Source organism: Chiloscyllium plagiosum, chromosome 13, assembly GCF_004010195.1.
Source record: "Chiloscyllium plagiosum isolate BGI_BamShark_2017 chromosome 13, ASM401019v2, whole genome shotgun sequence".
Taxonomy (NCBI): domain Eukaryota; kingdom Metazoa; phylum Chordata; class Chondrichthyes; order Orectolobiformes; family Hemiscylliidae; genus Chiloscyllium; species Chiloscyllium plagiosum.
In genome coordinates, this window is record NC_057722.1 from 36,150,128 (window position 1) to 36,165,260 (window position 15,133).

Below are 15,133 nucleotides of genomic sequence, written 5' to 3' on the forward strand. Positions count from 1 at the left end.
ACCAGAACTGTACACAATATTCTAAGTGTGGCTGCACTAGCATTTTATATAGTTGTAGCATGACATTATAGCTCCAGAACTCAATCCCTCTACCAATGAAACCTAACACACCGTATGCCTTCTTAACAGCACTATCAACCTGGGTGGCAACTTTCAGGAATCTATGTACATGGACTCCAAGATCCCCCTGCGCATGTACACTACCAAGAAACTTTCCATTGACCCAGTATTCTGCCTTCCTGTTATTCTTCCCAAAGTGAATTACCTCACATTTATCTGCATTGAACTCCATTTGCCACCTCTCAGCCCAATTCTGCAGTTTAACCAAGTCCCCCAGCAACCTGTAACATTCTTCTACACTGTCCACTACTCCACCAACTTTAGTGTCACCTGCAAACTTACTAATCCATCCACCTATGCTTGCGTCTAAGTCATTTATAAAAATGACAAGCAGCAGTGGTCCCAAAACAGATCCTTGTGGCACACCATTAGTAACTGGACTCCAGACTGAATATTTTCCATCAACCATCGCTGTCTTCTTACAGAAAGCCAGTTTCTAATCTGAACTGCTAAGTCACCCTCAATCCCATGCCTCTGCATTTTATCCAACAGCATACCATGTGAAACCTTATTAAAGGCCTTACTGAAGTCCATGTATACTACGCCAACTGCCCTACCCTCATCCACATGTTTGGTCACCTTCTCAAAAACGTCACTGAGGTTTATGAGACATGATTCGCCCTTGACGAAACCATGTTGACCATCTGAAATCAAATTGTTGCTTGCTAGATGATTATAAATCCTATCTCTTGTAATCCTTTCCAAAGCTTTTCCTACAACAGACATAAGGCTCACTGGTCTATAATTATCTGGGTCATCTCTACTGCCCTTCTTGAACAAGGGCAAACATTTGCAATTCTCCAGTTCTCTGGTACTAAACCTGTAGACAACGACGACTCAAAGATCAAAGCCAAAGGTTCCAACACCACCTCCCTAGCTTCCCAGAGAATCCTGGGATAAATCCCATCTGGCCCGGGGGACTTGTGTACTTTTGCTCCTTCTGGAGTTGATAACACCTCTTCCTTACTAACCTTGATCCTTTCTCGTCTAATATCTCGTATCTCATTCTTCTCCTCTACAATATTCTCATTTTCCTGAGTGAACATCGATGAGAAATATTTGTTCAGTGCACCTCCGATCTCCACAGGGTCCATACACAACTTCCCACTTCTGTCTTTGGCCCTATTCCTACCCTAGTCATCCTTTTATTCCTCGCATACCTATAGAAAGTTTTGGGTTCTCCTTTATTCTACCTGCTAAAGACTGCTTATGTCCTCTCTTTGCTCTTCTTAACTCTCTCTTTAAATCCTTCCCAGCTAATCTGTAACTCTCTATCACCTCATCTGAATTATCTCATCTCATCGTCACAGAAGCCTCCTTCTGCTTAACAAGAGGAGCTATTTCTGTAGTAAACCACGATTCCCTTACATTATCACTTCCTGCCTGCCTGACAGGGACATAGCTATCAAGGACATGCAATATCTGCTCCTTAAACCAGCTCCACATTTTGATTGTTCCCATCCCCTGTATTTTGCTACCCCATTCTATGTATCCTAAGTCTTGCCTAATCGCATTATAATTGCCCTTGCCCCATCAATAACTCTTGCCCTGTGGCATGTACCTGTCCCTTTCTATCGCTCAACTAAATGTAACCGAATTATGGTCACTCTCTTCAAAGTGTTCACCTACCACTAAATCAAACACCTGGCCTGGTTCATTACCAAGTACCAGATCCAGTGTGGCCTCCCCTCTTGTTAGCCCTTCGACATACTGTGTCAGGAAATCCTCCTGCACACATTGGACAAAAACTGATCTATCCGACATACTAGAGTTATAGTATTTCCAGTCAGTGTTGGGGAAGTTAAAGTCCCCCATAATGACCACCCTGTTCCTTTCATTCCTACCCAGGATCGTTTTGCCGATCCTCTCCTCCATGTCCCTGGAACTCTGTGGAGGCCTGTAACAAACTCCCAGCAGTGTGACCTCACCTCTCGTTTTCTAACCTCAGCCCACACTACCTCAGTAGATGAGTCCTCGTCAAAAGTTCTTTCAGCCATCGTTATACTGTCCTTGACTAACAAGGCCACACCTCCCCCTCTTTTACCACCTTCCTTGTTCTTAATCAAAGATCTAAACCCTGGAACCTGCAACATCCATTCCTGACCTTGCTCTATCCATGTCTTCGAAATGGCCATAACATCGAAGTCCCAAGTATCTATCCATGCTACACGCTCACCTACCTTATTTCAGATTTTTCTGGCGTTGAAGTAGACACCTTCAAACCAGCTTGCTATCTGCCAGTACATTCCTGCTACCCTGAAATCCTGTCCATGCCCTTCCTACTCTCATCCTCCTGTGCAGTGGAACTACACCTCCGGTTCCCATCCCCCTGCTGAGCTAGTTTAAACCCACCAGAATAGCACCAGCAAATTTCCCACCCAGGATATTAGTACCCCTCTGGTTCAAGTGAAGACCGTCCTGTTTGCAGAGGTCCCACCTTCCCCAGAATGAGCCCCAATTATCCATGGATCTGAAACCCTCCCTCCTGCACCATCCCTGCTGCCATGTGTTCAGCTGATATCTCTCCCTATTCCTTGCCTCGCTATCATGTATCACGGATAACAAACTAGAGATAACAACTCTGTTTGTTCTAGCTCTCAGCTTCCACCGTAGCTCCCTGAAATCCTGCCTTACATCCCTATCCCTCTTTCTACCTATGTTGTTGGTCCCTACATGGACCACGACTTGGGGCTGGTTACCCTCTCCCTTCAGGACCCCAAAGACACGATCCGAGACATCACGGACCCTGGCAGCTGGGAGGCAACACAGGAACCGTGAGTCTCGTTCGTTCCCAACAAACCTTTTATCTGACCCTCTGACTATTGAGTCCCCAATGATTAACACTCTCCTCCTTTCCCTCCTTACCTTCTGTGCAACAGGGATAGACTCTGTGCTAGAGACCTACACCCTACTGCATACCCCTGATAAGTTCCCCCCCAACCCCTCCAACAGTATCCAAAATGGTACTTGTCTTTCAGGAGAACGACCACAGTGGATCCCTGTACTGACTGTTTATCCCCCTTTCGAACAGTTACCCAGCTTTCTTCGTGCCTAGGAGTAACTGCTTCTCTGTAACTCTTATCTATCACAGCCTCTGCCTCCCGAATAATCCAAAGTTCACCCAGCTCCCACTCCAGTTCCCTAACACGGTCTTGGAGGAGCAAGAGTTGAGTGCACTTCCTGCAGATATACTTGGATGGGACACTAATGGCGTCCCACACCTCTGATAAGATAAATACCAGTCGAGATAAAATAAAAATAAAGATTCTGTTCCAGTATGCAACCACTTCATTTCAAAAGATAAGCTTGAGGATAAGCCATCAGTTCTCAGTGACCTTAATTTTGAGCATCTGTGGCATTGATGTCTACTGTTCATCAATAATGTTAGATACACCTGGGTCTGTTTGTAAATACCTATTCCTGACTATACAATTGTAGCTAAAAAAAAGTGTGTCTCTGCAAATGTATAATTTTGCAATGTGTCGGAGGAATGGTGCGAATATTTTTGGAAGCTTGTGACTTTTTCCACAGCAGCTAGCACACTTCTAGCATTTGGCAGCATACTTTCCATGGTACTAGATAGTTCAGGCTGTTCTTGAAAGCTGAAAGAGCTAAACAAATTACATTTTTATCTCATTAGTTTAACCATTCCAATTTAGTGGATTGAAAAGTAATCAGTGGGAATCCTAAAAGAGCCGTAAACAGCCTGGTTAAATGAGCTGCACTTTATGTTCCTGATGCACTAGAAGCAGGGATGTTTTCTATCATGCAGCAAGCCCCAAAGCAAGTGCAGCATCTCTAGCAATGCCATTTTAACTTAGCCATTGCATCATCATGTTATTTCTGAGTTTCCTGATCAAGTTAGTTTGTATGGGCATGATGAAGACTTAAAGGGGTCAATTTCAACCCCAATGTTTAAAGATATTCTGAAAGCAAACTTTTGATGGACTTTGGAATTGCGGACAGAATGGAAGTGTTCAGTAGAATGAAGTCCTGATTTTGCCGTGTTTTACGAACACCTTCTTAGTTATGATGTAGGATGTTATAAGGAAGACATATTGTTCTCTGATGGGAGGAAGAAGTGGCATAGTGAAACATGCAATAATGAGGGCTTTCATGCAACAATGAGCACTAGTAATGGTGTTTTGGAAGCATAATGTTTTACTACTGCCTTTTCCTTCTGTTCAGAATCTGATGAAGATCCCTGCATGGTTAGTTGTTCCTTCTTCAGATCCAAAACTCATTGCTGTGAAATGTTATGTGCATTGCAGCACTGCAGGCTCTACTGGGGATCTTGTTGGTACATATAGAAGTGTTCAGCATCTGAAATGTGTTTTCAGTAATATCAGTGGTTAGTTGCATAACACAGATAGGGTCATTTCGATTCATTATATTGCTTTTGGACCTTATTGTTTGGGTTCCTCGCAGGTTTCATCAGCTATATTTTAAATGGGCATCCCTTGTCTCCAAACAGTAAGCCTGTATGTTTGTTTTAAGATGTGAAAGGATCAGAGAGGAATCTTGAAGATACCTGCAGAAACTTTTATTTTGTATGGCTTATTCATGAAGTGCCCAGTCGTGGATGTATACCCTTGGGTGATACATGGAGATATCTTATTTACTACATGCTTTTAAATGCACAGGGAAGAACAGAAGCAGCAGAAAGCAATGGACTTTATGGTCGAGGACTGCAGCTATGCTCTGGGGACCAACTGTGATCATTTGGCTGCCTCCGTGCATAGTGTGCCACTGTCATGGAGCACTGAGTCCAGAACCCTCAAAACCTGCTGGCTATATACACCAACCAGCATTCCTCACTGCAATCATTGGGAACGTAGCAGGCAGCCCAGGTGCCTGTTATTCACAAAGAGACAGAGTGGTGTGCCAAGAGGAAATAATTTGAGGAGGAAGCGCACACAGGTCCCTCAGGTGTCTCCTCTCAGGACAGTCCAGAGGTGCCTTGGCCCTCCACCTCCACCCTGTCTAGACCCTATCCAACTCTTGGGAATTCAAGTTGAGGAGGATCCATTTGCCTCTGACAAGAATACCTTCGGAATGTTTCGATCATCAACATGTAAATGCCCCTAACCAAACATCCTGCTCCTATGCTAAACAAAGTCCTGCCACCCTAGCTTCAGAACCTGGGACAACACTAAAGAGGTAGTGAAATGGAAAGAAAGAAAAAAGTCTGTTGATGGCACTTCGGAGGCATGGGTGACAGCACACTGTATGTAAAATATCATGCTTACATAAAATTGTTTTGCAATTCTTCAGTTTGTTTATGTCTCAGTGTAGCCTCTAATAAAACTGCCAGCACACAGGGAACCAATGCCTTAGGACTGCCACAGATTTTGTGACTTTCAGAAGGATCAGGGCTACATCCATCAGAGCATTCACATCAGTGTTTTCAGCATTACTTTACTGTAGCTTGGTTCTGAGGCATCTGTCTCATTGAAATGTCAATGAGCTTTTTCTGATAGTTTTAGAACAGATCATACGGATTTTACCAAATAGTTTTCATTAAAGGGGTTTGTAGACCACAGGTGTATAGCAGAGTGTTCCACAGGAGGTCTGCAAAGTAAATATATTGATCAAGGAGACCAGGAAAATTATTACAAGTGGTGGTTTATTACATTGACATCAACATTTCTTGGATGAAATTACATGAATATTTACCCACCATCACCAGTGTGGGATGATAAGGGAGCAGTCTCACTACAAGATGAATCAGATTTAGAATATATGCTTTCTCATTACGCAAGAATGTCACATGAGGCTTCTAACCTTCTTTATTTTTGGAATTCATTACTGCTGAGCTGAGTTGGTTTTATTTTTCCAATATCAAATCTTCATTAAAAAGATCAACTGGAAAGTATAATTCAGTCTCTCAATCAACTTTTGTCTTTGTACCAAACCCAAGTATCCAAGTCAGTTTAGAATGCTACTTTATCAATTTTGTATTTTACATTTGGTGGAGTCACTTTGTAATAGCGAAATGTTAACTCATGTATGTTTTTTTGTGGACGAAGGATTAATGGAAGAAATTAATCCAGAGAAATGAGATTTCAACATTCTAGTGTAATTTTATCTAGCAAAGAAAACAATTTGTGTAACATTTGCTGAATTATTTTTTAAAGCTCATTTCATTACTTTAATCTATTGAGTTTAGTTTCTTACAATACAAACTACTTCTTACATACTTGGAAAATTGAAAACTGTCAGGCATGTGGAGAGATTCTCAAATCTCCACATTGTGCTCCAGCAGTCCCTGACAGCAAAACTGTTAAATTAAAAGTTGTTTTGCATTGTCTACTATGGTTGCTTGAACTAATGCTTTTATTTTGAAAGGTATTTAAATCTGTTGGCAGTCTGAACTAATTTAAAATTAAACTGTTGAGGTATAAAGAGCGCTTTAATATCCTACTGAATTAGCACAATGGAAGTTCAAGTAGCTCTTTCATTCTCTGGCATACAATTTTTGACAATGGCTTTTCATAATGTTATATTCCCTGTTTAGAAAGTTGGGTGAGAGTGATGGCATTCCTGAGCTTCCTGCTCATGAATAGTGATGTATATGAGCATGCCCCAATGATTTGTCTGTGTGATACAAATTGGAATATGTAAAATTATGTGATTACAGACCCATAAGTACTAAAAGATAGGCAGTAGCTGTAACACATCACTGTAAATCTTATTAAAGGGTTCTAAAACTGTTAAACATGACTAAGAAAGATAATTTCGTTTTACTGTAATAATTGAATCATAATCAGTCGTAAGGTTGTGTTGTGGACAATTTTTTTTATTATAGCTTAATAATTTTCCAGAATACCTTACCGAAAATATCTAAATCTGAATTTTTTAAATTTCCTGTCTTACCCATCCAGAAATTAGAGGTTGAAGAAAATGTTAAAGAAAGTGAAAAAAAAGCACATAATCGTTCATTTATCAGTAGCTTTTCCAAGCATAAGGTAGGATTTTCTCCTTTTAATTTATTATACTGTATGTTAGAGCTCTTATTTGAAACGCTAAGTAAACAACATAAATATACAATTGGTTTTACACAGCAGATAATACTTTAATTATTTAAACTTAGCAAATATATGTAATTTTGAAGCAACACAGCCACTTAACATGTGTTAATGGATTAAATTTGAATTTTCACTTGTTATCAAAGAGAAGTGGAAAATCCAAAGCAAAATTGTACAACATAAGTGATGAAGATCAGCAGGATTCTACAGGGAAAGAAACTGGACAGGCTCACAGGTAAAAGGCATTAAGATTCTCTAGTTCATTAAAAGTATTTCATTGTAAGTATCAATTTGTAAATGATACTTACAATGAAATACAAATGTAGACCTGACACCCTTTGGAAAAAAAAATTGTTGGGAGCAAAATTGGATCTATTAGGCTTAGTTTGGACTGTGCCACTTTGTCATGGGTGACAGCAGTTGAGGCGTACTAGAAACTAAGGTGGCACTGGTGGCCAGGACCTGGGTCAGTGGGTACATCATAGTCCAATGACTGTGTTCAGGGTTCTAGCTGTGCTTGGTTCAGGCTGGGAATAGGATCCTGGAAAAAGACAACTTAGGAGCCAGTGAATTCTATTATTGGCCCTGTGTTTGACTGCATATGTACTGTCATCTCAAGACAGGATACCAGGAAAACAAAATGCATATTCAGTAATAGTATTGCAGAACTCTGTTCTATTTCAGCTGTAACCCTAAGCTTTCTGCAAGTCACCATTTCTAATTTCCATTCTACCCCATTCTAATCTGTCTTTAGCCTGAACAGCACCTCATCTTTCGAAAAGACATTTTTTCCACATTAGCATTAACTTAACTTCAGATCTTAATAGTAGCTTCCATTAAGAAACAAATGCTGGTAATGTTGCTGTATATGACAATAAGGGCAAGAAACATACTGATATTTGGGTGAGTGACTTCCACACGACTAACATGCTTAACGTTGATCTGTTCTTTGTTTCTTCCTCTAGTTTCCTTTCTTGGACCACTGGAGTCTATACTCCATTCTGGTTTTTCATACTTTCCTTGTTGCCTAAATCCCTCAGACATGCACAGATATCTTTTGTTTATTTGATTCCTGTCATGATGCCTCCTTTTGTCTTTTTCAGATATCACTTCTTCCATTTTACTTCCAATTTTCAGCTCAAGCAGCATATTCACATGCCATTCTATTTTTTTACTATGTTTCACACCCCATCTCATTTTCTCTTCCCTTTTGTTTGTTCTCTTTTGTGTGAGGTACAGCTATAATATTTTGCAGCCCCGAGAGAGAGGCTTGGATCTGAAGTATTGATGAATTGTCGCAGACATTGCCTTATCTGAGTGTTTCCAACTTATTCTGCTTTAGTTTAAAAATCAAAAGGAATCTGTGCCTATCCATTTTTTATAGTAAGGAAATTTTGAAAGAAATTTTGCATAAATTTTTTTTAACTTCACTTTCGAATGGTATCTATGGAAAAGCCTCTTAGAAGAACAAAATTTAATTCAGTTATAAATAGAATTAATCCGATTGTTCGTTACTCTTTCCTTCAGACTAATAATGAATACGTTGATGCAGTTAAACAATCTTTCGAACCATTGGTAAATTCTCATTGTGTTTTTCCATAGGTTTGGTCATCGCAGAAAAACAGTGAAACTCTACCGTGGTCTTTCTGATCTGGTTAAATACACCAATTCTGTGACTTCTCAGGATCTTTTAGGGAAAGGTAAGGAGTATCTGTAAGCATGCTAAAACTAAATATGCTTTCATTAATTGGAAAATGTGTATGAAAGAGCTGTATAATCCAGTTAAGAAAATAATAACATTTTGCTTGAATATTTCAAAATCTGAATCTGGGGGGAAAAAACTAGCACTGATTAAAGTGATTCATCAGTTACACCATTGCTAAAGCATTTATTAATTTAAGTAATGATCTATAATTAGCTACTGCTGCAGCTTGTCACATGAATTCAAGCTGGTGATGATCTCAAGATTGACTGGAATATTTTTGCAGTGATGAAAGTAGGTCAGAATCATTTTTAAATTTAATTCATGGAATGTGCGCATTCGCTGATGAGGCCATTTATTGACCATGTGTAATGGCCCTTGAGAAGGTGATGATGAGTGTCTTTCTTGAACTGCTGTGCTGTGGTGTAAGTACACACACAATGCCGTCAGTATGGATTTCAGGATCTTGTTATGAAGCAAGGACAGTATAGTTTCAATTCAGGGTGGTGTGTGATCTTGATAACTTTTTTTATTCATTCATGGGATGATGGCATCGCTGGCTAGGCCAGCATTTATTGCCCATCCCTAATTGTTACGAGTCAACCACATTGCTATGTGTCCGGAGTCACATGTAGGCCAGACCAGGTAAGTTTCCTTCCCTAAAGGACATTAGTGAACCAGATGGGTTTTTCCTGACAATTGATTCATGGTCATCATTAGACTCTTGATTCCAGACATTTATTGAATTCAGTTTCCACCATCTGTCATGGCTGGATTTGAACCCAGCTCTCCAGAACATTACCTGGGTCTCTAAATTAACAGTCCCTCAATAATGCCACTAGGCCATTGCCTCCTCAGGAATCATTTGATCAGGGACATTTTTAAAAAAAGTATTACGTGCTCTCCTCATAATTTTTTTCCTGTCTCCCCAACACTTCCCTTAAGGTAATATATTTTATTGTGATAATGTCTTGGGCACACGTTCCAGTACATAGTTCAAATAATTATCATCAGCTGTCCCTTAATTCAAGAATGACTTTCACTAAGGGTTGCGTGTTTTTACCATGGGTCTTTTTGTGACTGAATACGCCAATTAATAACCATGGATCTTTGGATACAAGAGTAAGGAAGTCTCACGAAGTTGTGAGATTTAGAAAACAAATTTCAGGACCGATCCTTCTTTGCTTTCATTCTGCCTCATTGGAATCAAAGCATGATACAGTGTGATTGGCATTTTGTGGCCAAGCTATTGCCATTTGAACAATTTGCAGCAAGCTCATCTGTCATGCCAGTTCTGTTGTGGATAAAGTCAGAAGTCACATTACACCAGTTTATAGTGCAATAAGTTTATTTGAAATCACAAGCTTTTGGGGAGTTGCTCCTTCGTCTGGTGAAGTCACCAGATGAAGCAGCGCTCCGAAAGCTTGTGATTTAAATAAATCTGTTGGACTATAACTTGGTGTCATGTGACTTCTGACCTTCTCCACCCCAGTCCAACACTGGCATCTCCACATCAATGCTGTTGAGCTTCAAGGAGAGCATCTTTGTAGAGTTTTCTTTGTCCTCCTCTAAAATGCTTGCCGGTTAAGAGTTGAGAAAACAGGATCTGGCAAGGAGACGCTTTGTAGCCCCATCTAAACACACTATCCACAGACCACTGGCATTAGTTTTGTAGGGAATTTACCCGAATGCAATAGAGCTGCCTTCAAATGAATACGACAGTTTGTGTCCTTCTTGAAGCCAGACAATGCTGACATTAAGACAGTACAGGGCGATCACCGTATCTACGGTATCATTTTCTGCGGCTTCAGTTATACGCGGATTGTTGTGCCCCGAATATGTTATGGGGAATCAGAAGGCTGCCAGGAAGGTAGGTTTCCCATTGAAATGAATGGGTTTGCTCCTATCCGCTGTTTTGGGCTTCTGCGGTAGGTCCTGGAGCGTATCCCCCCGGGTACAGGGGAGTCTCTGCACTCCAGTTGAATCCAGATAATGCAGTGGAGACATTGCTGATGGGATTTCTCTAGCCATCTTATGTGTCATTGATAGTAATATCACCATAGTTTCAAAGGATCATAGGGCTGCTCTCGTATTAGAATGAGAAGAGGGATGAGGTTGAGAAGGTGGAACCTTCATGGTGGCAGCAGAAATTAAACCTACATTGTTGGTATCACTCTGCATTGCAAACCAGTTTATAGCCAACTGAGCTAACTGATCCCTTGATACACTGTCTCAGTCTGACATCAGTACAGGAGTGTGGTTATGACAACTGATGTGTACATGAGGACTTTTGTTGTCTTGTGGATGTTTTGTTTTCAAAGACTTTTTAACATAGTTTGTAGAAGGCTGAGCTTATGCAGATGATCTGGCGCTGGATCACCTCATTAGCAGGGGGCCTTTGCAAAAAGTAGCTATCAATATATGAGAATGCGCTCAACTAATTGTTGAAATGAGTTTCAATTTGGCAGCATTCAGAGACCGGCTGAGAATCTTGTATGCAGTATTGAAGAGATTAAGAGTGGCTTGCAAATCTAGTGCAGAGTGGGCAAAGACACTTATATCATCTGCTTACTGTATGTCATGATGTATATGTTGATTGGTTTAGTTTTTTGCACAGAGATAACTGAGGGTAAATAATTTTACTTCTGGATGGTATTTAATCTCAGCAGATGGCAATTGATCTTGGATGAGGTGAATAATCACTGTCAGTTAGATTGTAAGTGGCATGGAGGAACAATAATAGGACAAGCCAAACAGAAGACAGCCAGAGAATTTCTAGAAGGATGACACTCATTCACATCCTCCATCAATAAACACATTGACCTAGACCTGATATTCCTGATGAAGGGCTTTTGCCCAAAACGTCGATTTTCCTGCTCCTCGGATGCTGCCTGACCTGGTGTACTTTTCCAGCACTACACTCTCGACTTAAATCTCCAGCATCTGCAGTCCTCACTTTTGCCTAGACCCTATATACCAACCACTGCAATGAACAACTGGGACCGAGAACTGGAAGCAGTGGGAATGAAACCAAATAAATTCCAACCAACACAATATAGCAGCGCTTCGTAGGAGGCTTCACAGCACTGAGGGTGTCACTGAGAAAGGGTCGAAACATTTGGAAACCAATTTCCCAGCTCGACAAACATACCCAAAACAACTGCAACCAGCATCCGAGCTACAAATCTTTACACAAACCTTGAGGATACCACTCAACCTTGCTTGACACCAACCTGGATTTGGAAAGTATCTCTCATTCAAGACAGTTGCAGACATATTTTCACAAAGCATTTGCAAGCTTGTGTTGCAATTATTTGGTGTCCAAATCTCTGGACACAATCTGTAGATCTTCATGTTATATTGAATCAAATGCCTTGACAGATAATGAATACGATGAAGAGTTTCTTGTGTTATTCTCAATATTTTCTTTATGACACTTTGTTACCAAAAAATTATATTCCTCTGGAAGGTCTAAGCTCATATGTATCTCTGCATGGATTTCCTTAACCACAGGAAGTAGGTAATTCAGGAGACTGCATTTCAAGATTTTCCCTAACTTGGACAAGGAAGTGCTTTAATAGTTTCCACCGTATCATTCATTCCCCTTCTCGAAGATAGTTACATTTGTTGCATTTCTCATGTCAAGGGGGTAGTGTTTATTTTTTGCAAACCTGCAGAATGATGCCATGGAGCCTTGATGAGAGCAAAAACCGAGAAGCTTTGAAGAAGTCTCCTCTTAGCTTGAACATCATCAGGACTACATCTTTTAGTTTGTAATTTATCTGATTGCTTGTTGCAGCTCACCCGTTATTGGAGATCCACCTATTAATTTTACAACAGAGTACTAGGGGATAGTCTGCAGACTGTCACCAGTTACTGTTGATTCACAACTGAGGAGCCATTGTAAATATTCTTTCTTGATAGATACCATTGTCTTCCTTAACAAGAGAAACACCATCCTGTAAGTTAATAGGATTATGTCCAATTACCTTAATTTATAAATGATCCTGGAGGCTTCAAGAAGCATTGCATGTCATAATGATCAGATTTCTCAGACTTTCTCTTCCTCCCACTTATCTTCTTTGTTGCTGATTTATTTTTTGGGGTCAACTTTGATCTGTTCAAATGTTGTCTGCTTGACCTGTTCTTGATGCTACTTGTTCTTGTTCCAGGATATTCATGTAGTATTTTCATCAAATCAGTCCTGGTGATGATAATGCTTAAACCTAATGGTCTAGACATGGATGTCTAATACAGGTGACTTTATTTCATCCAATTGTTCTGAAATTGAATTGGGCCTGTGAATATTAAATTGTTTATGATCTGGTTTTGAAACTTCTCTCTTCAGTCAGCCTACTTTAAGGTTGAGATATTGGTCAGCTTCCTATTGGAAATTTGATCCTTATGATGTTTTGGTGTTAGGTATACATTCATTACTGGTCAAACAAGTCCATGATCTTTTCAAGCATCAGTACCCCATTTGGATTGAGTGATAAAAACATCACATTGATCTTTTCCCCAAACAATGGCATAATCCAGGAGGTACCAACGCTTTGATTTGGGATGTCTGTATGTGTTTTTGTATTAGTCCTTCATAGGAAATAGTGTTCATTATAATGAGGTCATGCTATGTGCACTTTGCCCTCAGAAGCACATCATTTTTCTTTCTTTACCCACCCTACTTTTCCTAATGGTTCTTCACTAGACATCAGAGTTAAGGTCAACTCTGGCATTAAGAATATACAGCCAGAACTTCAAGATCAGAATAAAACTTTTCCTTAACACCTTCATCTTAGTCAAGAGTTAATCCTGTTAACTGACGACAGTGTCATATTGATTTTCACTTAGATGCTAGTGTCATGACTCTCTTCTTGGGGATTGGAAGTGCATCCAATTTACGATTCCAGATGGTAAAACCAACTCCATGCATAAAATGTCACAGTCAGTGTTGTATTTCAAGCAGAATGTTAATCCCCCATATTTTCCTTTCGCTGCCCCTCCCCAGGATGAAGATATTCATTGAGGGCAGTGATATCAATTTAGAATCTTGATAGTTCATGTGATGTAAGTGCAATCTTTTTTTCCCTGGATGGCCACCCTGAGATTATCTGTCAGTGTTCAAACATTCCAAATGGCAAAACTTCAAGTTTCCTTTCCTTGACCATGAAGATGGTGATCCTGATGCATGTGACAGGAGAAAATAGGGCATCCTGAAGAGGGCTCATCAGTCATAGATCCTCCTGCTCAAAAAGACCTCTGTTCAAACACAGCTGTCCAACATCTTCATACATTTATTTCCTTTTATACATAGGATGTAGGTATGACTGGCTAAAACATCACTCATTGCACCTTCCTATTTGTTTTTTGGAAGTTGGTGGTGAGCTCCAAATTTGAATTGTTGCAATCCTTAGGTGTAGGAATTCCCATGATAATATTGGGAAGGGAGTTCCAGGATTTTGACCTGGAGTCAGTGGAGAAATTCTGATATACTTCAGTTCACACACATCATCCTGACTTGGGAGAGGCATTTGTTGGTGGTGGTATTTCCATATAATTGCTGCTTTTAACTTTCTGGTTAATAGAGATCACAGGTTTGGATGGTGTTGTCAAAGTAGGTTTAGATAGTAGACAGTACTGTCACAGTGTGACAGTGGTGAAGGAAGTGAATGTTGAAAGTGGTGAATGGGGGTCCAATAAAGCTCCAAATTGGATGGTGTTGAGCTTCTTGAGTATTTTTGGAGCTGTGCGCATCTAGGTATGTGGAGAGTCTTCTATCGCAGTCCTAATTTGTGCCTTATAGATGACATAGGAGATAAGGTGCTATAATAATAGTTAGAACCAGGGCTTAAGCCTTTGCAGTATCCAGCTGTTTCTTGAAATTATTCTTGATATTGTATGAAATTAATCAAATTAGTTAAAGACTGGCATCAGTGGGGAAGACCAAGATGGACTAAGATGTAAATACTTCAGCTTTGTCTTCTGTACTGATGTTCTGGGCTTCCCTCTCATTGGGGTTGGGGATATTTGTGGAGCCTCCATCTTCCTCTCAGTTGTTTAATTGTTGACCATCATTCATGACTGGATATGATAGGACTGCACAGCTAAGATCTAACCTTCTGATTATGGGAGCACTTACCCTTGTCGATTGAATGTTGCTGATGAGGAAAGTGTGCCAAGCAGGCTAAGATAAAAGGTAGGGAGGAGGGACTTGGGGGAGGGGCGTTGGAAATGCGATAGGAGGAAGGAGGTTAAGGTGAGGGTGATAGGCCGGAGTGGGGGTGGG

At 40.3% G+C, this 15,133-nt stretch overlaps 1 protein-coding gene across 2 annotated transcripts in view; it reads left to right on the top strand.

Annotated features, from left to right (window-relative positions):
- Positions 1-15,133, top strand: part of plch1 (phospholipase C, eta 1) — a 152,780-nt gene that overhangs the window by 110,232 nt on the left and 27,415 nt on the right. For both annotated transcript variants that reach the window (XM_043702190.1, XM_043702189.1), the window contains exons 13-15: positions 7,005-7,088; positions 7,295-7,383; positions 8,751-8,848. In XM_043702190.1, coding sequence (XP_043558125.1) covers positions 7,005-7,088; positions 7,295-7,383; positions 8,751-8,848 — 271 coding nt within the window. The remainder of the gene's footprint in view (positions 1-7,004; positions 7,089-7,294; positions 7,384-8,750; positions 8,849-15,133) is intronic.